Source organism: Chelonoidis abingdonii, chromosome 5 (assembly GCF_003597395.2).
Source record: "Chelonoidis abingdonii isolate Lonesome George chromosome 5, CheloAbing_2.0, whole genome shotgun sequence".
Taxonomy (NCBI): domain Eukaryota; kingdom Metazoa; phylum Chordata; order Testudines; family Testudinidae; genus Chelonoidis; species Chelonoidis abingdonii.
Window position 1 is genome coordinate 144,362,762 of NC_133773.1, and position 27,565 is coordinate 144,390,326.

A 27,565-nucleotide genomic window follows, 5' to 3' on the forward strand; every position below is an offset into this window, starting at 1 on the left:
AAATATTCTCATGCAAATGATCACTTGCTTAACTGTGCCATTTTAACATTTATAGTTTCAATCCTTCTGAAGGCAATTTTCAAAAAGTGATAGAAAATACTGAGACGTCTTCATTTACTGGACATGAAAGAACATTACACTGGTGGTCCATACATGTAACAACTGGAATTAAAAGTCAAATTTATTCAGAAAGAATAGTTTTTAATAGCAATAGGACTTTGCACTTGAAAAAATGCCATTATCTGAGGAGCTCACTATAAGTTGTAGGCACTATGGCCCTGTCCATATAACAAGCATATTTTTGTAACCACGTTGTTGACAATCAGCTGATCTGGTTACAAACACATCTGAGTTGTGCCCACACAAGACATCACTCATATTTCTGTATCCTCCCCTATGAAGCTGCCTAATTGTGTTTATACCAGTGCATTCTGCAAAAAGTATGTGCAGCTATCTCATTGTGTTTCCGAAGACGACATGGTGTCCAGAAAATGCAGACAGAGCAGCATCATAACATACAGAAATGTGGTCCTGAGCACAAAGTTGTGAGGGACCAACCAAATCTGCGATGCAGGCATAGTAAAAGGGGGCTCATCTATATTGCAAAAATACCTGTTTTCCTGTAACTATTTCACCAACCATGAGCTACCATCAGCAGCTGGCAAGGGCAGAACACTATTCGGTACATAGTAACTGAGTATTAACCATGTTTTGTGTGAATAAACCCTATTTAGAACCAAGCACATCAGTAACTGGTTAGAACCCTAGTTATAAGAAATATTGTTATTTTAACTATTTTAGTTAATTTTACATAGGTAAACTGAGGCACCAAGATTAAATGAGTTGGTGGGAGAGTTGGGAATAAACACAGAACGCTCATGCCTTTGCTCTAACCACTTGTAAATAAATAACTCACGCTCCACTGAATGTTGCAAATGAAAAGTGCTATGTAAGAGGTAAGTATTATACAACCTGAAGATGTATATTTTCTCATTACAGTCTTGCCCTAGACCCCGCCTGCAAAATAAGTGCTTGCACGTTTTTCTCCATGAACCTACTTGAAGCATTTTCCTTCTTGGTACTTTCAGCTATCTTCACTTCCACAGTGTTCTTGGCCTCAAGATTTTCTATACAAAAATATTCTCATTTAGTTTGCAGTATAGACAGGTTTATGACAAAAGTGGAAAACGGTTTAGACTTCAATTTACCTTTGTTGGCTACAGATTCCATAGACTGATTTGATTCCACCTCCAGAGTAGAAGTTAGTGTAATTTTCTCTACAAGAACCATTTTAAAGGAGCCATCAGATCAACAGTAACTTCACATAACTTAACACAATGTTTTAGATAGTGTATCATTACAAACTTACCTTGCACAGCTATAGGTTTACTAATTTCTTTGGCCTCATCGTCTCCAGCTTTCTTAGGCTCTGTGGTCTTCCTGGCCTCTACAGCCTTCTTAGGTTCTGTGGTAGTCTTAGTCTCCACAGCCCGCTTTGGTTCTGCGACTTTCTTAGGTTTTGCATCCTTCTTTTTGGATTCTGCAGACTTCTTAGGATCAATACGCTTTTTTTCATTAGGTTTTGCTGTGTTGGGAAAGGAAGAACACAGCATTCATTGTTTCAGCACATTTAAATTAATTACCTAGTTTGTGAACAGAAATATATAATATAATGCATTAACAGGTGTGTTGTAAGCAAGACACGAGAAGTCATTCTGCTCTACTCTGCGATGGTCAGGCCTCAACTGGAGTATTGTGTCCAGTTCTGGGCACCACATTTCAAGAAAGATGTGGAGAAACTGGAGAGGGTCCAGAGAAGTGTAACAAGAATGATTAAAGACCTTGAGAACATGACCTATGAAGGAACGCTGAAAGAATTGGGTTTGTTTAGTTTGGAAAAGAGAAGACAGAGATGATATGATAGCAGTTTTCAGGTATCTAAAAGGGTGTCATAAGGAGGAGGGAGAAAACTTGTTCACCTTAGCCTCTAATGATAGAACAAGAAGCAATGGGCTTAAACTGCAGCAAGGGAGGTTTAGGTTGGACATTAGGAAAAAGTTTCTAACAGTCAGTTCCTAATTGCCTAGGGAGGTTGTGGAATCTCCATCTCTGGAGATATTTAAGAGTACGTTAGATAAATGTCTATCAGAGATGGTCTAGACAGTATTTGGTCCTGCCATGAGAGCAGGGGACTGGACTTGATGACCTCTTGAGGTCCCTTCCAGTCCTAGAATCTATGAATCTATGAATACAACTCCTGTTAGATGGATGTCTTAGGCCTTAAGGATCATCTCCCGCTCAACTTGAACGTATTTGTGATTATCTGACCCCTCCTCTCACAAAACAAAACAAAAACACTCTCACTATTTTCTCATTGTTTCTGGGACAGGACACAGAACTATTTAACTGATTTTTTTTTTTTTAATTTCTTTTGCTTACTTATGGACATAAGATGGATATTTGTAGGATAGATGTAATAATGTTTTCCAAGCCCTAAAAACTGTCGTCTATAAGTAACAGGTAAGATGTAGAGAACACAGATGTATCGGGAGGGGTGGGGCAGGGCAGGGAGGTGGTCTCCTGACCTGACTCAGACACTGGTCAAAGTGAGAACTCCGTCATTAACAGTCTGAGCTTAATTTCCCTGTTCTTCCATGCCCTAGACTTGACAACTAGGTAGAAATCGCACTTCTGGGAGACATGGGACTCGGCCAAACAACGGACACATTTAGCGTGGCAATCACTCACAGGCATAGCTTCTTGGCAGGAGAGACAGCATCTGAAGCCTGGAAAGCCAGGCATTCCCTGCCAGGAAGACAAGTCTCCGCAAAGAGAAAAAAAATTATCCTCTTACTAGCTAACCAGAACCACTACTAACAACTAACTGCAATAACTAATCTTCAACAACCATAAATGAATACAAAATAGCTGAGGCATGCTCGAGGTGGACAAACTAGAACTCTATCTCAGGCCAACTGCGGGCAGTTCATCTGCGCATCCCTATACAGCCTTGATGTGCATTATGAAAAAGCATAGGCACCCACGTAGGCCAAACGGGCTTTACTAGTGGAAAAAGCTCTGATCAAGGGCTTGAGAGATATATGCGCACCTGAACTGGCATGGCGATAGGGACACCACTCAAAGAATTGGTCTTTCTGTTTTCACTATACCAAGCACACAGAAGATTTTCAGGTGATAATAAAGGCAATTTGACAAGCATGCTCTTCATTAAATTATAGGCACTTCCTGCCAATTCCTGGCAGTGAGGGATGCTACTCTTGCCTCAGTTCAGTATCAGAGCCTACAATTTTAGGTGTCTATTCTTCTCAAATAAGCACAGTTGGTGATGAGAAGATGAGACTCCTTAGCATAGCATTTTCCAAACTGGAGGAGGGGCGGGGCAGCAGCAGAATGCCCTAAACTAATCTGGGGAAATGGAGTAGAAAAGAGTATGGGAATCACTCAATGACCCTGGTTTCACTCTAGCTTCCCACTGCAAATATGCTGGTGTAGGTAGAATAGTTCACTTCTTGAAACCCACCTTCCCTCCCTGCTCCTATAGGCAAGGGTTATACGCCTTCTGCAAACAGCACCTAAGCACTGGTGCCATCATAACAACTGCTGCCAACAGGCTGGGGCCTGAGGCAAGGGAACATAAGGGTGCCAGGCAGCTTGCCTATCAAACAAAATCTATTCAATGACAACAAGGAGTCCGATGGCACCTTAAAGAACAATAGATTTATTAGGACATAAGCTTTTGTGGGTAAAAACCCACTTCTTCAGCTTATGCCCAAATAAATCTGTTAGTCTTAAGGTGCCACCCGACTCCTCTTTGTTTTTGTGGATACAGACTAACGTCGGTACCCCTCCGATACTTGTCATCTATTACAATGGTGACTCCAGGGGGGAAAAAGCTGGGACTCTGCCTTAGAATCTGAAGCACTTTTGTTTTAGAAGGAAAACAATTTCTGCATGTTTTCACTGATAATTCTCATTTGCCTTACCTGAAGTGGCTGAAGTTTTCTTAGTTTTACTATCTGTTTGCACTGCCGGTTTCTTTGTTACTTCATGTTTACCTAAGTAAAATAATTGTAACGTAAGAACTCAATATAAGCAGGGGTGCTGGAACTGGGTATGGCTTGAAGTAGTAACCACACCAAATACATAGTTTCTGCTTTCAGCACTCCTGCTATAAAAAACTGTTCCAGCACCCTTGAATAGAAGAAGTGGATATTATTACACCAATTTCAATCCTAAAGGAATCCCAAACACATTACAAAATGGTATCCAATTCATAGGAATCACTTCATCCATGATTGAAATGCAACCAGCTCTGAAATAAAAAGAGGCAGCTATTTAACAGTGCACAGTAACACAACAATGGAGACAACAAGTGGGCAAGAATACCAACAGTAACCACAGAGGGAGTTAGACAAGTAAAATACAATTACTAGAACTCGAATTAGGCTAGGACATTGAGGTTTTGTTCTCACAAAACTTGTATTTTTTAATGACCACAAGTAACCTGAATCTCAGTTTTACACCTTATCTGAAAAAACAGCCACTAAGGCACTGGATTCAATAATGACACAAGGAGAGTGCCACCAACTGAATCAACAGCAATATGTATATTTAAACACCTGACTGGTTTCCCATCCAAATACTGACTTGTCCTAATCCTGCTTACAGTTGCTTGTGAAACCTAATGAAATAACAGTACATGGCAGCATGGCTGTTTAGTTACTTTCAAGTGTATGTTAAAACAAATCTAAAACCTACCAGCAAGTTTAACTGCTTTTGTTGCGGTTTGTCCGGCTTTTGTTAATTTTGCTGAAGTAACAAGAAAAATGTGTCATTACAAATCCTAAATCACAAGACTATTTTGCTTTAAAAACATGACAAAGCCTGGTGGTGAAAAATTATAAAGCCCTATTTTAGCAATGGTCTTCAGTCTTTCAATTGGGTGTTGAACACTGACAGATCAAAACTAACATGCACTGGGATCTAGAAGGGAGCATACGGCACTTGCTGCAGTGCCTCCTGACAGCTGAATAACTGAGCAGCACTGGTATGGATCTTGGAGGCAGCTTTTGCTAATGGGGCTGATCCATAGCCTATTAAAGTTAATAGAAAAAAAAAACAAAAAAAAACCAACCATTGATTTTATAGGACCATAAACACCATACTCACCTTTTACAGATAAAAGCATACAACTTGTGATCAACCTATTGGAGCATAGGAGTTAGGGATTTATTTTCTTAAGGGGTGTCTGGTTGTATTAAGATAGGAAATTTCAAGGAGAAACCAAATTGTTTTCTAGCCCCTTCCTGGGCCTGCTTTCAGTCACAACAAGGGTAAGTAAAAGTAAACCCGTATTAGCCAAGGAGGAAAGGGAGATAGTATCAGAGAAAGAGTGACTAGAACTCACCTGCAGAAGCAGCTGGAGTAGCAGATTTAGTTTTCTTGGTAGTAGTACTGTTTCCATCTTTTCTAACATGAGAAAGAAACAGGATCAGAGATGACAGGTGGATTTCATAAGTTTTTAAAAACCAATTTAACAAATGTGAAAACATAAGAAAGAAAATGGATTTCCACCCATTACTATTTTCAAGAATTACTAGCAAAAGTGGTATGTATCATGCATGCATGTCAACACTTACTTTGTACTCAATGCAGCTTTCTTTACATTCTGTGGAGGCTTCTTTAGACTTACTTTGACCTGTAATTTATGGAAACAATATGAAGTAAAACTTTACTGTATTCTCTACATCCTACCTGTTATTACAGACTACATCTTCTATGGCTCAGAAAAAAATGATTACATTTATCCACAAATATTCATCTTCAGTCCACAAGTAAGCAAGCAAACAAACAGGGGAAAAAAATCAAAGAAATGCAAGAGCTAGAATCAGATACATTTATATTTGTTTTAGACTACCGTTCCTCCATAGATGGAGATCCATACCAATCTTAATTCCCCAAAAAAACCTGTTGCTTTAATCATTAATTTTCTAAAGCTAACTTAAGAACCCAACAACAAAACATTACCCTATTCTCCAATATCCTGCTTACCTGGCCAGGAGGTGCTTTTGGTTTTTCGGCTATGCTTATTTTCACACGCTTCCCATTTACCAGCACTGGCACTGTCTCACCATACTTCACAGCTGCTATCACTGCCTCTTTGTAGTTCATTTCTAGGAAGGCCTAAAATAAATTGCAAGTTTGTTTTTAACTATTTACCATACAGCTAAAAACTAGAACCAAATAATATTTTGTTTTAGGAGGTCTGTTCACACCATGTGACCATGAAGGAATATTTACACAGGTCGGAAATTTGTTGAAAAAAATCTGGATTACAGTTTTACAGGAAGAACATATCAAATATCTAGATGATTCAACAATTCTCAGCTCAGAAAGCAACTAAGACTTATTTTGACACGGACAGAGCTAACATGCCTGTTCTTGCAAGATGACTTATGGCATCTTTAATGGCTGAAACTGGCTAGGTGGCCTTTGACTATAAGCACTTTAGGACAGAGAATTGACAGGTTTCAATTGTTTGCCCCACCTCCCATGTTCATAGCCATGTACATTCAAGGCACTATATGTATGGTATATAGATGCCACATATTGATGGGCACCTTAGAATACAGCTTACCTCATTTCTAGAGCGAAGAACCAGGAGGTCACTAACTTTACCAAATGGCTGAACAATTTTTTTAATATCTTGATCTGAAAAGCCATCATCCGGCAAATCCGATATATGGAGAACTGTGCCACAACTCAAAAGCTTCTCTCTCAACAGCTGTAAATAACCAACAATTTTCTAAGCCACACACATTAAAAGAAAAAACCTTTGAATGAAAATCATTGCAAGTTTAAAAACAGATGGACAGGTAAATTAACTTTTGACAGTTTGTTTAATATTAGGATAGACTGTAAATCTGCCCTCCTTTATTTCATAAGGATGTCTAAAAGTTTTTAACTTATTTGTAAAACATGATGTGGGACCACAGTATAATGTAACTGTAATATTATGATCTACTTTGAATATTAGGGCTATTAGTTATTAAAAGTGTTATAAAGTTTTAAAATCCTTTTAAGTTGTTTGGTCTTATGACGCATAAGGTGCTTCGCAGGTTCTCAAATATTACCAGTGTCATTAAGTTTCATTTGGATATTGTCTATTTAATTTACATTTATCCTATTTAGAAAGATATAATGTTCTCTTTGTTGTACACTTTGATGATGGGAAATTACCTGCTTCTAGCAGCATGATTGGTTGCATCCATCACAACTAAACAGCGGTAAATAAGAATAATAAAAAAATATTCTGCAGATACCACCCACTGGTTTATTGATGGTTTAAGGTACCTATCAACAAATTTATGAGAACAGAGGTTATGTGGTTAAATTATTCAACTGGGACTCAGGAGATCTGGGCTTAATTCCTATCTTTACCACAGGATTCCCGTGTGTGTAAGGGCACAAACTAATCCAGGGGTTGGCAACCTTTCAGAAGTGGTGTGCCGAGTCTTCATTTATTCACTCTAATTTAAGGTTTTGCATGCCGGTAATACATTTTTAATGTTTTTTAGAAGGTCTCTCTCTATAAGTCTATAATATATAACTAAACTATTGTTGTATGTAAAGTAAATAAAGTTTTCAAAATGTTTAAGAAGCTTCATTTAAAATTAAATTAAAATGCAGAGCCCCCTGGACCCATGGCCAGGACCTGGGCAGTGTGAGTGCCACTGAAAATCAGCTTGTGTGCCGCCTTCGGCACATGTGCCATAGGTTGCCTACCCCTAATCTAATCTCTCAGTGTCTCAGCTCCTTATCTGTAAAATTGAGATAGCACTACTTTGTCTGTCTTGTCTATTTAGGTTGTAAATTGCTCTGGAAAAGGTCTCTCTCTCAGAATGTGTATATATAAAAAGCACTTAGCACAATGGGGTCCCTCAGTTGGGGCCTCTAGACACTACCGTAATACACAGTATTGTTAATAAACACATAAATGAATAAGGACTAAGGAACAGTCAGTATTGAAACAAGTACCACAGAAATGCATATTAATTGGTCAATACTGCATTGCTCTTATTTCTAAGACCAGAAAAGTGAATTCATGCTAAGAAAGCTGTCAAAGTCAGAGGTCAGAATGACCTATACGCCTCTCCTGAATAATTTTCAGCTTTCAATGTACCGTGTTGCAGTACTGCTTATCAGATTTACTAGCAAGTAGTAAACTGCTACATTTAGACTACAGTTTCTACAATACAAAGCCAGCAAACCAGCTGTTTAAAGGGAATAGTTACACCTTTTTCCAAATGATCTCTCTCAAGATGAGCTATATTAACCAAATTCTCAAAACCACAATGAAAAATATAAAAACACTGACTCTGTTATAAGGAGCGGGACGAGGAACATTGGTTTCCCTTGCAGCTTTCCCATCAAAATTCATCTCTTTCTTTTCTTGCACACCAGCAATTTCAGATTTCAGTTTAGAAGCAGCTGAGCCAGGCACAGATGATAAATCTTTCTTCAAAGTCTTGTGATGACCTGTAGCACTTAGTGGCTTTTTCATAGATCCATGTACCTTCCCTACCCCTGAAATCCCTTGTGCAGGTGGTGCTTTTCCTATCCCTGAGGACCCTTGGCCAGCTGCTTGAAGTGATTTCTGTTTATTGAACTCTGCAACGAAACTGGCTCCCAAACTTTTTACTACAGCCTCCAAGGCTGCCTTTTTGTCTGAGGAAAAGAAAAACAGTTTTTCTATAATACATTGTTTATCAGTTTCCCAAGCAGTACTGGAGCTGTAAGAAACTGCTTTATCTAAACAAATCTGATAATTTGAAAAAGTGCAAAGGAAAATTATGAAAAAAGGTGAAAAAGATAGAAAGAAACCTAATATTTTTAGTCAAGTTTGTTCTCCTTTTATCATTGTATATAATTAAAACTGTAGCAAAAACAAAACTTTACTTTTTACCATTAACATTGCCTGTTTTCTTTCAGCAATACATTCATAGCCTGGACAAAGGAAGCAGACAGTCAGTTTCCATTCCTAAATGTGTGCAGTAGTACAAAGCTGCAACATTTGGACTGCAAACACTGCAGTGGAATTTTTCAATACCAAAGCATTGTTTTAATTGGAACTTAAAACAAATAATTAAAATAAAAATATTTTTTGGTAAAAACTTGTGTAAACAAAGCTTAAGTTTTGGGCCTCAACCACCCCAGCCACACAGTATATCCCCTTGGCAAGCTTAACTCCATTTTGATAACTAAGTTGCATACACAGTTGTCCAAAAGAATATGAACTTTTAAGAGCTGCACATATTTTCAAACTGGGTGAAATGGAGTAAGGGGCAGAGAAGAGGAAGAGAATCAAAAGTGTCCATGGGTACTTTATATTTCTAAAATCTTGCAGCTAGCATCACAGAATTTTTTTTTAATCCCATCCTGCTCATCATTCACCAAGCCAATTTCAAGTGTGAAAGAATTAGTAGAGATTTTAATATAGTTTTCTCTGCTCCTCCTCCTCCTCCATCTCCCCTCCCCCTGCACTACCTTTAGCCCTCTCCTCTATTTATTGCCCTTGCCGGTGCATCCTCCTGTTCCTCTTTCCTCTCTTCTATACTGCAGTTGCCAGAGCAGCTTTGCACTTATTATGCTGGGGAAGGGAGGTTCTTAAACTGCTCTCTGCTCCAATCTCGCCTCATTGACCTAAGAGCTAAGCAGGGGTACAATTAACATCCTCTCAACAGGCAGCGTCATCCCTTCTCCCCATTACCGACACTGCTAGAAGAAGGCAGGCCTTGGATCTTGCAGATGAAATGAGGAACCGGATGCCCTTCATAGAATCTGCAACAGTTAACAATGTCACCAAAAGCTAAATTGGCACAGGGATGACATTCCACACTGTTTTAGGTGTTGCTGAGGTAAAAATAAAAATAAAAAAAACTTTTGCAGGAGAAAAAGAAAGCTGAAGTATGGAATTGTTAAAACATGGTTCAGTTCTCATGGCTCACGAGACACCATCAGCTTACAAAACCTAATTGTCTGAAAATTTACCACTTCTATTAACACCTAAAATTACTTATATATGAAAGACTAAAAAACAAACAAGCAAACAAACAAAAAAAGTAACACCTTTCTCCAGCATTATTCCAGGCACTTGACAGCAGTTACTGAACGGTGAGTTTCACTATTTCCACTATATAATCAAACTGGCAAGTGGGCTCGAGGACAGGTAAAGTTCCTGAAAACTACTGAAGTTTCAGTCTGATAAGCTTGCCCTTTAATTACTGTAGTATCTATCTCCTTACCTGGAGATCTAGTTGTCCTCCTTGATGCCCATTCATTGCTAGCAGACCTTTGGGGCCGTGGACTACACCTCAGAGGATTTCTAGATCGTTGTGGTGACCTAGACCTGTGTCTAGGGCTAGGACGATGCATCTGCCTTGGACTTCGACTTCTTGGTCTAGCTAGCCTGAAACGGCCAGGGCTCCTGGATCGGGAGCGGGATCGGCGAAGAATATGTCCAGAGCCTGATCCTCTTGAATGCCTAGGACCAGGACTAGCAGAGTTGGAACGTCTCTTTGGGGTCTGATTTTCTTTTCTCTCGCCTTCATTTCTGTGAAACAAAGGTAGATGACCAGATTACCCAAAGTAGTTCCTTATCTAATTTGAAAAGGATCAATTCAATTTAAACCGTCTGTTGAAACAACTTGTGAAAATAAAAATAAAACCGGAGATAAGAGTAGTGTGCTTCAAACTCCAGTAACACAAGTTCCTTAATGGAATTTAAGTACCGGAATTGAGCTGAAGAGAGGCGACTAGAATACAGGTGACAACATCTGAAGGGAGAAGGACAGGAAACTAAAAAGATAACCCAAAGATTTTGAGCATAAGAGACAGGTAGGATGGTGGTGCTGTCAACAACAGAAACAGGAGGAGGAGAAGGTCAATCAAAAAAAAAGAATTACGTTTTGACTATGTTGAAATTGAGTTTCGCAATGGGTAATGCAGGACATTATCCCTGCAAAACAGTCAGATAGATGGGAATGAACAAAGATAACATGCCAGGATTGAAGTAAATACTAGACAGCTGCAAATAGATGTTACCTAAATTTGGGTGAACAGAAGTGGACGCCCAAGTACAAAGTATATAGGGAGGACATAACAGAGAACAGAGCCCTAAGGGCCAGGGGGAGAAGAGGGTTCACCTGAGGAGACAATGAAAGCACTCAGAGGTAGGAGAACTTTGATAGGCCAGGCCACAAAAGCCAAGGAAGAACAGGATGTCCAGGAGAGACTGATTGAGTGGCTAAAAACTGCAAGGTGACTCAAGATTCAGAGATTCTAAGACCAGAAGGGACCATAAAAATCTAGTCTGACTTCCTATATAACACAAGCAATAGAATTTTACTAGTAACTCCTATATCAAGCCTATCAGAAACAGATGAGGAAGTGGCAAATGCAAAACGTGAGGACGACAGGAATAGTGGGAAGACAGTTCAGTGCGAGAGAAAGGTAAAAGAGCTGTCACTGCAGTGTGAGGCTGTATACTAAATTAATATATCCCAGAACAATATTAACCTTTTTCGCAAATGCACCACATTGTTGCCCCATATTCAATTTGTGATCAGCTATAACCCCCAGCTCCTTATTTCCATTTTGAGTTGTGCATTTGATTTTTCCATCCTAACTCAAGTACTTTGCACCTGTCTGAGTTTCACCTTGCTGAATTCAGATAAATTCTCTCATGTGTCAAAATCATTTTGAATTCTAATCCTGTCCTCCAAAGTGCTTGGAACCTTTCCAGCTTGGTGTTACCCACAAATTTTATAAGCATACTCTCCACTCCACTATCCAAGGCATTAATGAAAATGTCTCCTGTGTTACCCCACTAGATACATCCTCATAGCTTGACAGTGAACCATTGATAATTACTCTTTGATTATGGTCTTTCAATCAGATGGGTACCCATCATATAGTAAATTTCATCTAGACCACATTTCCCTAATTTTCTTACAAGAATGTCATGTGGAACTATGCCAAAAGCCTTACTAAAATTAAGATATATAACATCTATTGCTTCTTCCCTATCCCCTAGACCAGTAAGCCTGTCAAATACAAATCGATCATTTCATGATCACTTTCACGCAAATTGCAAACACCTTGCTTAAAAGGCATAGGCCAACTTCAGGAAACAGAAAATTATCCATCTCTTTCCTGATTTATAGACAAGACAAGCTAAAAATACACACACAATTCTGAACAACAGAATATTCTGATTGTGCTGAAATATAAACAGAATTAAGAGAACAAGAAAAGAGCAGAGATTGTAGTCTTCAAATAAAGTTGCTTCAAAATTCATATATGTATAGACCTTAAGGTCAGAAGAGACTATTAGATCATCTAGTTTGACTTTCCACATAACACAAGCCACAGATAATGGTGACATACTATCTACTGAGCCCAATAACTTGTGCTTGACTAAAGGATATCTGCCAGAAAGACATCTAATCTTGAGCAAGGCAGTACTGCTCTCCATGCTTTTCCAGAGACTGTTCCCTCAGCCTTGTACTTTTCTCTGAAAGAGGAGCTCCAACAGTATAGTAGTGCTGTTATGTATAGAACCTATGATCAAGTATAAGAAAACCCGCATTTAACGTAATTGTACAATAAAAACATAAGGGCACCACAGCTATTGCTTACAAGCAGAAAACTTAGGTAAAGGAAAAGTAAATCATTATTGTATTCATTTCTTATTGTTGGAGTAATTGAAAATTGCCTTATATCTCAAAGGCAGTTACCTCTTCGAAGAATGGACTTCAGGATTCCAATCAGGATACCTGTTTTAAAAATAAAATAGTCAATGCAACAAGTTGAACTTGCAACCTGAACTACTCTAATATTAAATTTCCAACTATGTTCCTAACGTATTTTCACTGCAATAGGTTATGAAGCTCAAGTCCTGGGGCAGCAACAACTGTAAGTAACTAATGTTAGCTTCAACTCTATCCTAATCACCCAAAACAAATAAGGATGACCGATACATATAAGGCTAGTTAAAGAAACATGACAGTGATGTGCTATACCATATGACTACTGTATAAACGTACACACATACAACAGAAATCCCTTACTGTTGACGTAACTGACGGCAGCTCTCAATGTGAGCAGGATTATTCTGATGCTGAATCCAATCCTGTTGGAGAAAGAGATAATCCACAGAAGTTTGATTAATGTATAAATGCCAAAATGTGTCCAAAATTAATATAAAGTAAATTTTAGTTATCAAAAAATCTGATGTTTAGTTCAACCCTCTCATCTTAAATGGCTACATTTTATACTAAATAAAAAACCATTAATATCACATTAAATTTGTTAACGCGCATACATACAAATGAAGTCTTTAGCAGGAGTTACACAGAAACAATGCATTAAATTAAAACAAATCAGGAATTTATTTGCTTCAAAAGAGTGATTTGTTTCAGTCATCATTACTTAACTCCATCCTTAGAGGTTTTTAAGGTCTGGTTTGACAAAGCCCTGACTGTGATGATTTAGTTGGGGTTGGTCCTGCTTTGAGCGGGGGGTTGGACTAGATAGCCTCCTACGGTCTCTTCCAACCCTAATCTTCTACGATAACTCAAAAACACCTTTAACAGCCAGTTACGTATAAAACTATTAGCAATCATCTAAAAAAATTTAGAGTTTAATGTGGTGTTACTTACGTTGAGAAAATCTGACAAATCGAGAAACCCGTATAATTTCAGCAAACGCAGATGTGCAATTTTAAGATGTTAGATATCAAAAGCTGTCATTAAGACTTATGCCATTATATTAATGCCTCAAACTCAAGAACAGAATTTTAAAATGTTCATCCTTACTGATGCATTAAAATGTAAGGTAAACAAGAAGTTTATTTTAAATTTCTATTTTCTGTCAGTTAATTCACTTGGAGATGAAGCATTTTTTTTCCATATACAAACACTGAAATATTTTTTATTTACATTTGGGATCATTTGGCTGGAAATTAATAGCTGTGACATTATAGCCTAAAGTACCAATGTAAGGCCACACACCTGCATGTGCTTCAAGTTAAGACCATACATGAGTAGGCCCAATAAGACTAATTAAGGTTTGCAAGACTGGGGAAAAAGACATTATTGCCTAATGTACAATAGCAAACTGACCTACCTTTTGCTGAAAATTATTGGTACCCATGTAAAAGCAGCAGTGTCCTGTTGCTCCTTATAGACTAGCAGACATATTGGAGCATGAGCTTTTGTAGGTGCATGCATCCGATGAAGTGGGTATTCACCCATGAAAGCTCGTGCTCCAATATGTCTGTTAGTCTGTAACTTGCCACAGGACTCTTTGCTGCTTTTACAGATCCAGACTAACAAGGCTATCCCTCTGATACTTGGTACCAATGGTCAGTTTGCCAGTACAGACAGCTCTTTCGGCCCCAAACTTGTAAAGTACTGAGTGTTCTCAAATCCTAATGAAACTTTCCCTAAAGCCAATTTCCATTCTATTTTAATAATGGTATAAAAACATATATTATATATTGCAACTAAACATGTAAACTTTTACAAAATAGCAAAATTCTAATGTAAAACCAGTTTTGCAACAGGATGAAAACCAGTTTCAAAATCAATTAAATTGAAGTCCCATGCTACCAAAGCCACAAGTGTTCCTTGTTGCAAGAACACAGTTACTGGTAAAAGTATATTATTTTTCCAAACACATTTCAGAGTTTCTCCAGAAAATAAAATTAAAAAAAATATGTGAAATTTTAGAATGATGTCCTGTCTCCCTCCACATACCAGCAGAAGTTATCATGATGGTGCAGAGAAATGTTTGTAATGGCTTTTTTCTTTTAAAGCCACAAAAAGGGAAATTCAACTAACCCTGTCCTCAACTAGATCTCTCCACTTAAGTAACACAGCAAGTTTGGTACAAAACAGCACCTCACTGCTGGGCACTACCCACATATCAAAACAAAGCATGAGTTACAAACTAAACAACAAAAAATTCAGGTGTTGAAAGTTTATTTTTATTTAAGTCTGTAAAACAAAGTTAACAAAATAAAACTTTCTATAGGTTTTTGTTTTGTTTGTTTTTTTTAATCAGTCTCAGAGGGGTTGTGGATTCATTATTAGTGTTTGTAAAACAGAAGATTCAAAGTGCCCAGTATTACTCACACTTTACTATTAAAATGCCCTTGAATTACTATTAACACTTGTTTTGACAAAATATATTAAGAAATTTTTTTTTTTTTTTTTAAAAGAGGACTCCTCTTGAGATTGTTTTGCTTCAGGAACAAAAATATTTCAGACTCTGAGATACTACCACTGCCACAGTTGACTGCAGAACGGTACGCATAGCAAAGTACACTTATTTAAAGACTGCAACTTGCACTAAAATACAAATCAATTTCCATGAACTATTTCTTCCAAATATCAGCATCCATTTTTCCTACTCTTAGAATAAAATGTACCTAGGCTTAACACTTGTAGCTAAAAAAACTGGAGATTAAACTGATTAATCTGTGAAAATGAAAGGGAATGCAATTAACCCACCCACCCACCATCTTCTTTCTGGCCCCAAATGAGAAAAACCACCACTCATTTTTAGGGAGGAGTGTAAAGAGGTAATTTTGTTTCCAAGTCTCTTTTTAGCTAGCAATCCAACTAGCATTAACTAGAATGGTAGACAAAATGTTAGTTCTTTTCCCTTACAAATACGCTAATCATTTGCTCCGAATCTTAATTTTCCCAGTTCCCTCTTATATTTTATATAATCATTTCCAATGTACTCCTTCCAATTTCCAATCTGATTCCCTCAATCCCCAGGACTATCCCTCTCCCACCCTGCAATATAAGGATCTTTCTTTCTGAAAAAGGTATGGACCAAGATCCCTCTAAGTCTATAGCATGGTAAGTGTTCCTCTTTCAGTCAGTAAAGCCTCATCTACATTAGCATCACACCTGTGCTCTTGTGCATGCCAGTTCTGCTGCAAAATGTTATGTAGAAGAGCTAGAAATAAAGATGAATAGAATCATATTTTGTCCTGTGAACTAAGTAATGTATGCAGAAGCATACACACAGTTCTCTTGCAGGAAGAAAAAGAATTTTCACGATTTCAGACTGAATTTAAAATCCAAGAAGTTTCAACCCAAACAGATTTAAAACAAAGGTTAAAACATCTAAAATAAAATAACTAGAACATTGCTGCCCAATTATAATATTCAATGAACATGTAACAAATTCATTCGACACAAATTACAAACCAATCTCATTCTAAAAATAGTGAGGATACTGACACTTTTAAAGCTATAATGTATTTCTACTGTACAATTTACCTAGAACTGTGATGTTAAGTCATGAAGGAAGTTACGTTTCCTGGATATATTCACTAAAGTTAAAATAATCCTGGTTATTGTATTTGGTGCACAAGAGGTGGTTTTTCCCTTTCTTAAAAAAGCTTGCTTATTTTGAAATAAAAAAATAACACCCTTAAAAAAAAAAACCAAAAAACTAACAGATAATAGGAAGAACTGGCATTCCATTTTTTTCCTCCAACAGAAAAATAGTTTCCATCTCTAACAAAAGGCTGTAAAACAAAAAAATGAAGTACTGAGTGGACAAACAGGATTTGCAATAAAAACAAGTCATCTATAATGAAACTCAATTTTCTGGCTTTAATTTGTTGCTGGCAAAAAAAATAACTCAGAACTCCAACTTGACAGCAAGAACTTTACATCAAACAGCGTTCAGCACAGCAACCCTGGTCAGAACCACAAAAAGGAACAGAGGTTTGGAGGTGAAAAACAATATGCATGCAATCAATTTATCTGGGCCACTCAGAAGTTCAAATCTTTATTGCTTCTCTAACCTCAAGGAGCCTATCAGGTTCATCATGTGCTGTGAAACTGACCAGTCCCATAAGATAAAGCAGGGTTTGGCTGAGTGAATACTTAGACCACACATGGACAGAAAGTTATCTCAAGCTGTGCTGGTGGCACTCTTCTCTGATGTCAGAAAACAACCAATACCCCAGCATGGTAAAAGGACTTTGTGATGCTGCTGGTGCCATCTTCATAGAACCAAGGCGTTGATCACTTGTAATTACTAGAGAACCGATGGCCAGGTTTTGTAACAATAGTAATTTTAACCCCAGTGGTCCTTGCCAAACTCCACTACGTGTAATTACATTATTCCTCAAATTCCTTCTACAATTTGAAATGGCTATTCTGTTCTTCACTTTCTGTTCTAAACTGTGATAAGGTTGTTACGCACTATTAAACTGCTGCATTCCACTCCAGAAATGGCTGCATTTCAATGATGTAAGGGATATGTATTATCATTCCTGCCAAGAAAGTTATGAGGTTTAATGTTGGTAAATCCTATGAGGTCTTAAATAATTGTGCCATACAGATGCAAAATACTATAATCTTTCATTTTTGTACAGCTATTGCAATAAAGAGGTACTAAAAAACTAATTTCAGATTAAAATGTTGTATCAAAGAGACAGAATGCTAAACTTCAGAATACTGTGAACATCAGGACCACCTTCAGCTGTGATCAGACCTCATAAGTTAAGCAGGGGTATATAACTGCAGGGACACCCGCACGGAAAAGCCTAGGATGGTTCAGGTAATAGCATTAGCACTTTTCCCTCAATCATAATTGAACCAGTGCTCCACATAGTGGTGGAAGAGCCAGGCTGAGACATGGTTTATTTCAGATGAGACAAACAGAAGGTGTTGGCCATTAATGGTCTTTGGAAATCCAAGGGCACTTTCCCCGATAGCAGTAGTTACCCCTAAAGCCATTGCATAGAAACAAAAATTCTTTGCATCTGTCTTTGTGGCTCAGGATGAGAGGGAGATTCCCAAACCTGAGCCATTCTTTATAGGTGATAAATCTGAGGTGTTATTAGAGGAGGTTTGGGAACAAATTGATAAACTAAACAGTAATAAGTAGCCAATGTGGAAGTAGAGCAAGAACTGAGAGGGATTTGAAAGGGATTTCAATGCAAACAAGCCCCTCTGTGAGCAAGAGTCAGGCTAGCTGCAACCCTAATAATACAAGACTTGTAGAAGCGAGGATTGTGTGAAGCAAGTGCGAAAGAACTGTGAGAGAAGTTGTTGCGACACTGTGTTAGATGAAGTATGGAATGTAGACAATAGTCTAAATAGAAGTGAGAAAAATAAGACATCAAGATGACCTATGTATAAACAAAATGCAGATGTTGCTCATTATTGTATGTAATAAAAGGTATAAATGCTTGCTGTAATTGTTTACCTGTAGAGAGACCTGTTTAGCTCTCTCCCTCCACGCAATTGCTAGAGATAATAAAGTATCTGACTTGCTGCACCCACTCAGAGAGTGAGAACTCTGAGTTTCTCCAACAATTTGGGGGCTCGTCCGGGATGGTAACGCCTACTGAGACACAGGCAGCTGCTACGGATTGTTCCCCTTCGAACCCCATGGTGCCTCAATAGAGGTAGAGACCTTTTGAAATCTCTATTGGGGTATCGGAGGAGGACTGCCCGTGGGGCCGTTTGTCCCTGCTGGGCTTACGCCATCCAAACTTATCGACTGTGCAGCAAGATCAGATGCAGAGCAGTACTGGAGAACTGTTTTGCCGCCCCCAATAAGGTTAGTTTGAAGTGGTACTGAGGACTTAGTTTGCCACCCTCAATAAGGTAGTTGTATGCGGTACTGGGGACTATAGTTTGGCCACCCCCAAATAAGGTTAATGCATAAGGTAAATGCATAAGGTTAATGCACCGGTGCTGAGGGGTTGTTGTTACCACCTCATATAAGGAAAAGTATACTGAGTCTGGACATTAGGTATGGATGCATCATGGTATTTAGAAATAGAGGCCTGGGTGTCTGTGGGGGTATCTCAGTGTGAATGAGAGTCGCCGGAAGACGTCCAGAGTATTCTGCGAAGCTGGTGGGCTCGTGACCAGAAATACTCTAATGCAAGCCCAGTGACTCCACCCAGTGGATCAGTAAAAGATCCGACCCACGGTGGGCTGTCTCTGCCTGGCATTGTCCAGCAAGGGGCCTGCCTAGGTCTAGGATTGTGTGAACCCATCTTCCCTTCCCCTGTCCTCTCTGCATGAGCCACTGACTGATCTGACCATTTCACTGGAGGCAATGAGAGTAAGCGGCACCGTCTCTCTGAGACTAGCCGATGCTCTTCGCTGAAGGGAGGTGTAGCAGGGTCGTGGCCATCCTCGTTAGCCTTTCCTGTGTGAGTGACCTGTGATGGGATACCCTTAGTTTATAAGCTGCTAGCAGACAGGGTGCTCTCCCTGTGTGTGTGTGTGATGGGAAAATGGGTGGGGGACAGTCTAACATTCCCCCTCACCCCCTAAGGGTACCCCAGCATATTACATGTATGTACGTTATGGTCCTAAAACCTGCAGATATTTAGAGAATTGGAATCTTTACACGCGCGAAAATCCATCTAAACAATGCCCACTAGAAAGTTCCTTCCATTTAGATAAGATCATACATCTAAGAGGAGCGTTTAATCAGCAAAAAGCCTCCAACACACCGTGGGAGCAATCTGTCTATTGAGGAAAGGAATAGGTTAATTTGAAATTCAGCTTGGCCCAAAGAGAAAGAGAGCTGCTCTGTGTTCAAGGTCAAGAATCAACACAGACCATGCCAAGTACAAAGAAAAACTGCTTTCAGCCCCAGCTGACTGTGAAAAAATATAGACAAAGGCAAACCAAAGGCAATACAAGTTACAGGACTGAGATTACATTTGCAAAGCTTAGCTGTCCAGTGAGCGCCAACAGTCTGCCTTTGCGACCCTGGAGCCGGCGTGGTTTTGGGGACATTGAAGAAGTCACAGGCAGCCGGCCTGGACTGGAATCTCTGAAAGAGACGCTGCAGGAGACCCTAGTGTGTAAAAGAACAGCCCTCCCAAGAGTGGAAGCAAGTTGGAAATTCTGGACAAGCTGTATACAAGATAGTCTCCCGTCCACCTCCCCCGCCTGCTCTGGACGTTATACACAGACGTGGCCAATCTGGACATACGTGTATGAAAGTGGCTTGGGACGTTAACGTTTTTCTTCCCCTGAGTGATGTGGGAGCGTTCCCAACACACTCTGTTGTTGTTTTATTATTTTACGAAGCTTTAAAATTCTGTCATATGGTGTGTTTTCTTTATCTTCCCCCAAACGATCCTGCGGTGTCAGCCTGATCACCTGACACGAGGGATAGATTGGTAACAAAGAATCTGTCACAGTTGGGTGGGAAACTGAGTAGGGGGGGAGCCCTGCAGAATGCACACCATCTATTTGTTTTGCCCTTGTTATTTTATGTTTGCTTTGCTTGGTACTGTTGGTGTTATACGTTGAGGATTGCATGATTAAAGGTGTGCCCACTCTGAGACGCAGTAAATCGGAGAACTAGAGAGCGATTTAGCATTCCTCTTTCCACCCCGGTTGACCGGGGAGGGTATCAGGTGGATCTACCCCCAGTCGTAGCGATCATGAATCAGACAGCAACTCAAACCTACGCCCAGGGCAAGTTGCAAGCCTTGAGACAGGACTTCCAGGCAGAAAAGGAAACACTGGCTAAGCAAGTACCAGTCCTTCAGGGACTTGTCAAAATTTAATCATTTGTGCTCAGCATACACCGTTTAACAGCAGTGTGTTTGCCACAAAGAGTAACTATTCAGTTCCAACGCCAATGGGCCATGCGTTTTTGCCCAGGTGGCAAACCTCATGAGGGAAGACTTGGGTAGCCTTGTGAGCAAGAATGTTTAAGGGAATAGACCAGGGGGGTGCAGGCTAGTTGAGAAGTCCACCCTCCTTGCTAAATTGGTAGTGGAACAAGCTGGTGCCCATGGAAGGGATGGTTCAGCAAGAAAAGGAGGATCAGGCCCACGGGGGCAGGCAACAGATGGAGAGATTAGAAAACAGGTTGGAAATCTGGAGGGCCTAGAGAAAGAAAAGGAGTAAATACGTACAGGAATGGGAAACTTAAATCCCTGGAACAATAATTGGAATGGAAAAATCTGAGTTGATTGGATGTCGGTTTGGGAGATAAGTAAGTGATTCAAGGAAAGAGTGAGAAGTTAACTCTGCAATTGCTAAAGGGAATCAAGCAGTTGAACTCTGTAAAATGCTAGAGGAAAATTCTTGGTATCTTTGAAATGTTTGTAAATAAATCCAGGTAAAGAAATTATTTGATTGCAATCATTTGGCTATGAACAATTCAGTCAAATTAACTACAGAAATGTAAATATACAATGTTACTTAATTAAAATCGTATTAGGCTCTAAGGGGCTACAGTAAGTGGTGTTTTCTTTCAGATTGTTGTGTGTTTTGAAAGCAGGAGTTAAAAGTAACAGGCAATCAAAATACTGGTAAAAACAACTGTGTCCCTTTTAAGAAAAAGTCTTTAAGCTGTGGATAGTTTGGATCCAGAAGTAAGCCAGAAAGCATCTCTATTAATGCAAATCATCTAACTGATAAGGCAGGAGTCACTGAAACCTGGGCTGCCTATGAAACAAATACAAAAAAATATGGAGTAATTCCTCTGTTTTGCCTGAAATCAACAAGGGTATTTGTATACAAAGGAAATTTTTTAAGCAATGACTGACTACCCAAAAGGGGTAGATATATGTTTTTTTCATCTTTCAGAAAATCAGAGAAAACTGATGTTAGCTGAAAAGCAATCAACATACCATGCATTTACTGGCACAATAAGAATTATGTTGTGTTTTATGTCCTGTCCTGTGGCCAGAATTATTGTGTTTAATATTTTCATAGGACAGTCTAGTTCAAAATCATATAGAAGGGTTAAATCAAAATGCAGAGATACTTGTTTTATTCAACTTGGAATACAAAGTGTTTGGATAGTATCTGGAAAATGTGATATAATAAAGCAGGCCTGCACAACATATGGCCCGCGGGCCGCAGGCACACGGCGCTCTGCGGGCAGCCCAGAACCCTTTGAATCCCCGCTGCTGCAGGCATCCCAGAGCCCTCTGAATCCTGGCCACAGCTGGGATTTAAAGGGCTCTGGGCTCCCTGCTGCTGCGGGCATCCCAGAGCCCTTTGAATCCCGGCCGCAGCTCCAGCAGCCAGGCTGGGGCTGAGATTTAAAAGGCTCGGGCTCCCCTCAGCGGCAGGAGCTCTGGGCCCTTTAAATACCTGCCCCAGCCCCACAAAGCTCCGGGTTCCCCTGGCCGCTGAAGCCCCGGGCCCTTTAATTTGCCCTTGAGAGCTCCCAGCCACCTCTTCAGCTGGGAGCCCTTGGTTGATTTAAAATCAAGGATCACCTCCTCACCCTCAACCTTCCTTTTAGGCCCACAGCTCTTTTGGTAGGGCGGCACTGGGGAAGGAGGGTTTGTTTCTGCAGGGCTGGGTGGCACGGGGGCAGGGTGTTTCTGCGAGGCTGGGAGGTGCTGGGGGGGGAGGGGGGTGTTTCCGCAGGCCGGGGGGTTTCGGCCCTCAGCCGTTTTCTTTGGAGTAATGTGGCCCTCGCCGCTTTACGAGTTGTGTAGGCCTGTACTAAAAAGTCTAATATATTTGCTTAAGGAAAAAAAAAGAAACTTCACTGGCCAGATCTTTTAACTGAAAAAAAACTGTTGGTGTGCAAATTTTTAACAACAGTCTTTGGAAGCAAGGACATGAATGGTTAACCCACTCCCCATACTGTACATGGGATCCTTCTGGCTTCCTCAGATTTCTAGCCAGAGGGCTAAGGAGGGAGGAAAACTATTGGACGCCAGAGGTTGCACTGAGTGGACTCCTCAAAAGTGGGTGTGTTTGTCCTGGCTTGTTGCTCCAAAGTTCTGTAGTAAAGTTATTTTACTGGAAAGATATGTGTGGCATATGTTGAATAATAAGACTAATGAACTGTATAATGGCAATGTGTCTGTGTTCATTGTTGGGAAAAGGTGTATGAGTAAAGAGTGGAAGTTTCCTTTGTAGGTTAAAAGAAGCCAAGAAGGGGAGAAGGAAAAAGAACAGAACAAGTTAACAAAACAGACACTGGCCCCATTCAAGGACACTGCTCACAGCTAAGACTTGGCTGACAACCAAGGAAAGGGGGGGGCTTGAATGTGCCCAAGCAGCTGTAAAATCTGCAAAACACTGCCAGGCGTTAATGAAATGTGTTAGGTTTCTTTTCTTACGGGTAAAAGAAGCGCTACCCAAAGACCCTAGCAGCCCTGCCACTCCTTGGAAGGCAGAAGATTGGATCTATGAAAAGGTCCACCAACAAAAGACTGCTTTGGCTATGTGCTGGCAAGGCCCTTATCAAGTCCGGCTGACTACCAACACCACTGCGAAGTGCCAAGGACTGACTGCCTGGACCCATGCTTCTCACTGCAAAAAGGCCCCTCCCCCTCGAGATAATTCCACTTCTACTATTGATCAGACTGTCTCTCCTCGTATTTCTTTTCCTCCTTCTGAATAACAGGAGAAAAGGGCAAGGTGATGTGCTGGTAACCTCTCCCCTGTATGATGCTGAGCCACGATTGGTTCAGGAAAGAAGGAATACTCGCTCCGCTGAAATTGCCGAAGTCCAACAATTCCTGACTACAAAGGGCATTAAGAACTGACCCTGGTGAAGAAACAAAGAATTATACATTGGCGGGAGGACATTTGTGGGACCCATGCTTGGGAATGTGGTATTGATTGGATTCTGGGGTTTATAGTACCTTCAGCATATATTACCCTCCCTAACTGGATTTTAAATGACAAATACCAAAGGCACCTTGTTGCCACTACCCCCCCTTTTCCTCCATTATACTATTATCCCTGTAACACATCCAAATACAGACGATGCCATACATCTGATAAAACCCAACGGCCAAGGCCTTCACATCTAAGTGATTTATTGACATTTTGTTCAGAAAACCTATTTTTTAAGGTTCAGAATAGTTCAGATGAGAGAATAATTTAATGGAAAACAAATGGATCAGTGGAAATGTATGATATCACTACAGATGAACCCCAAGAATCCAAAATTGAGATTAGTAGGTTCTATAACAAGGTAGAAATGTTGGCTGTTCCTGGAGTTTGTAAAATGTTAGATGAAAGAGGTCCTTATTATCTGATCACTCAGTTAGTGAATAACCAAAAATATACCCAAAGAGTTTGTTCTGTCACTGGAAATTTTATCTGTACTGAAATAATTCCAGTAATTACCATATTGCAATGTACCCCTTCCCATGCTATTAATGTTAATACCTTTTGGAAATACATGAAAGTGTTTAGTCAATAGATGTGGCATGGTACTTCACCAAAGAGAGACGTGTTAGGATATCGATGGACTGTGATTAATACTACACTAGGGATTATAAAAATTCACATTGTCCTTATCCAGTTTTCAGGTCTCTTCTACCCATCCTAATTTGTTCCAAAGGGGTTGCCATTAGATTAGCACAGCAAAGGGCCTAGGATTCCTCTAGAAGAAGAGGGACTTAGCTGGAACCCTATGGGATTGGGCCAATAGTGCAGCAGCAATTTGGAATATTTACAGAAACCAAGAACATGAAGAGAAATTAGAACAATCAGAGAAAGCCACTGGCCTTATGACTGACACGCAGCTAACTCAAGAACAGGCCGGAGTTGGTGAGTTACATGTTATTTCCGCCCTTAGTTCTATGACCCAGAAGTTTTAACAGAGATGGTACCGAATATCACTGAGGCTGAGAAGGCATTGCAGTGGGATCTGGCTTGCTCAGAACCCAAGATTTCCGGAATGACCAGCTAATGGCCATTCAGAATGATCTCGAGCATGAGGCATGGCCCACTGCCCTTAAAGACACTTCAGGAGTACCATCTGATCTGTGGCCATGGAGACATACTTGGAGATTTTCTGGGTGAAAGTGCAGATGTTCACAGTGCTCCTTCCAAGGACATGGGCCGGTAGCAGGGGTGTGGGCTCCAACATACCAAATCCTGCCAGGTCCATGGAGAGGATGCATGTGGGATTGGATTATTCACCGTGACATCTGGGAGATTAGGCTACCTGGTATGACTAATCTATTTTTTTTGCAAAGTAATGCACATTGGAAAACATAATCCCAACTCTACATCTAAAATGATGGGATCTAAATTAGCTGTTACCACTCAAGAAAGAGATCTTGGAGTCATTTGTGGATAGTTCTCTGAAAACATCCACTTAATGTGCAGTAGCAGTCAAAAAAAGTGAACAGAATGATGGGCATCATCAAGAAAGGGATAGATAGTAAGTCAGAAAATATCATATTGCCTCTATATAAATCCACGGTACACCCACATCTTGAATACTGCATGCAGATGTGGTCAACCCATCTCAAAAAAATATATATTGGAATTGGAAAAGGTTCAGAAAAGGACAACAAAAATGATTAGGAGTATGGAACGGCTGCCATATGAGGAGAGATTAATAAGACTGGGACTTTTCAGCTTGGAAAAGAGAGGATTCGGGGGAATATGATTGAAGTCTATAAAATCATGACTGGTGTGGAGAAAGTAAATAAGCAAGAGTCGTTTACTCCTTCTCACAACACAGGAACTAGGGGGTCACCAAGTGAAATTAATAGGCAGCAGGTTTAAAACAAACAAAAGGAACTAGATAAATTCATGGAGGACAGGTCCATCAATGGCTATTAGCTAGGATGGGCAAGGATGGTGTCCCTAACCTCTGTTTGCCAGAAACTGGGAATGGGCAACAGGGGATGGATCACTTGATGATTCCCTGTTCTTTTCATTCCCTCTGGGGCACCTGGCATTGGCCACTGTCAGAAGACAGGATACTGGGCTAGATGGAAATTTGGTCTGACCCAGTATGGCCATTCCTACATTCTTAGATCCTGGCCAAATTGTGCTTCCTTAACATAACCTGTTACCTCAGCATACATGTTATTCTTCAGTTCCTGTCCAAGATCATGTGTAAGGTTACTACTGCTGGTGATACAGTGGTTGCTGCACCAAACTCCAAAGGTAACTAAGTTTCACTGGGGAGAAAAAACAGACTCCTATGTGTAAGTTTATAATTCTGTATAAAACTGACAGCTGCTTTACGTAGCATCCTTTGCTTATAAGCACCACTAATAATTTGAACTTGAAATTCAGCTGTCTTCCTAGCAATAATGAAACTAGTCTGCATCCTCTTTGACATACACCTCTACCCCAATATAACATGACCCAATATAACACAAATTCAGCTAGAACACGGTAAAGCAGAGCTCCAGGGGGGCGGGGTTGCGCAGTCCGGCTGTTCAAAGCAAGTTTGATATAACGTGGTTTTTGACTCCCGAGGACGGCGTTATATCAAGATACAGGTGTATATTTCCCAACTTCAGAAGAAACTGAGTTGATGGGGATTTTCCCCACTTTGCCATTTCTCTCATCCTCTTCATAGTTCATTATATATCTTTATTTGTTATCATCACTGCTTGCTTCCCTTTCTCCTTTTAGACTGTCTCAAGCTTTTTCTATTTACCATTTTATAAAGTCACAGTTTGCACCTTGGAGAGTCTGAATCGACTGCTCTGCAAAGCATACCCAAGCTTACAAAAGATTAAAAAAAATTGACCTAAAAGCAAAACATCTGAAGATACAGTTCTACTTTCAGGTACAAAAAAGCTTTCAATCACATAATTGTCTTTTCAGCATAACATTTATCATGAGTTCAAAGAGGACAATAAGATGGATGCATAGAAATCTTTACCTTGAAATCTTTCAATTGTAACTGAAATACAAAAAAACAGATGTTTTACTTGAAAAAACAGACTAGAAAGCTGAAACCAAAAGTAATGTTTGGATTCATGAACTCTTTGGAATACATATGTATAGACTGAAAGAAAGATCTTCGTTCTTTGCTTTTAAAATGTGATTCTTCCCCACCCTTTGTACCTTTGTTTTTCCTAAAAAGGCTATTCAAGAATATTCTGGTTGTTTTGTAACATTTTCTTCGAAGTCACATTAATGAATTGTGAGAAATTCTGAACTGTCCACTCAGCAGCAACACACGTACATTAAATAAGGTTGCAGAATATTCAAGTTAAAAGAACTGTATCCCCAGTCAATACTTGCAGTATAAATATTTACTTAAATTTAAAAGGGACAAGTGACCTAGATACCGAGTAGTTCATATCCAAGAGAATCAGCTATATGTTACTTCAGAAAAGAAAATCACTAATTACGAACCCAGATTTGTTCCCACATTCAGCATTAAGTAACATATTATTTTAATCAAAACCCCAATTTCTTTTTTTTAAGTTTTAACAATTTAACAGAATAAAAACCTATACGTACTAAAACTAGAAGCACTGAAGCCCATTAAAAACAGGTATTTAAAATACACTTATACTCCCACAGGTACAGAAGCTTCTCTTGATTGTCCTCAACCCCATTTACTCCTCTTTAAAACAAGGCAGTACTAGTGCACCTGGAAATTCTGTGGAAACTTTTCTCAGGTTTTTCAAACTTTTGGTAACACAGTTTAGGCAAATTTAAATATAAGAAAACCATGGCTGAATTATTTTGCAAGTAGTTTCAAATAAAAATGCCTT

General features: G+C 39.7%; 1 protein-coding gene across 15 annotated transcripts in view; it reads right to left on the bottom strand.

The window, feature by feature from the left end:
* ZNF638 (zinc finger protein 638) overlaps window positions 1–27,565 on the bottom strand; it is a 78,674-nt gene that overhangs the window by 39,135 nt on the left and 11,974 nt on the right. For 3 of the 15 annotated variants that reach the window (XM_075066698.1, XM_075066691.1, XM_075066704.1), the window contains exons 3-16: window positions 26,722–26,742; window positions 13,152–13,213; window positions 12,819–12,857; window positions 10,326–10,633; window positions 8,399–8,748; window positions 6,659–6,805; window positions 6,073–6,204; window positions 5,661–5,719; window positions 5,429–5,490; window positions 4,780–4,830; window positions 4,005–4,076; window positions 1,370–1,585; window positions 1,209–1,277; window positions 1,059–1,127 (exon numbers count right to left, since the gene is read on the bottom strand). In XM_075066698.1, coding sequence (XP_074922799.1) covers window positions 1,059–1,127; window positions 1,209–1,277; window positions 1,370–1,585; window positions 4,005–4,076; window positions 4,780–4,830; window positions 5,429–5,490; window positions 5,661–5,719; window positions 6,073–6,204; window positions 6,659–6,805; window positions 8,399–8,748; window positions 10,326–10,633; window positions 12,819–12,857; window positions 13,152–13,213; window positions 26,722–26,742 — 1,657 coding nt within the window. The remainder of the gene's footprint in view (window positions 1–1,058; window positions 1,128–1,208; window positions 1,278–1,369; window positions 1,586–4,004; window positions 4,077–4,779; window positions 4,831–5,428; window positions 5,491–5,660; window positions 5,720–6,072; window positions 6,205–6,658; window positions 6,806–8,398; window positions 8,749–10,325; window positions 10,634–12,818; window positions 12,858–13,151; window positions 13,214–26,721; window positions 26,743–27,565) is intronic. The other 12 variants (XM_075066702.1, XM_075066692.1, XM_075066706.1 and 9 more) reach the window with 9 other exon arrangements.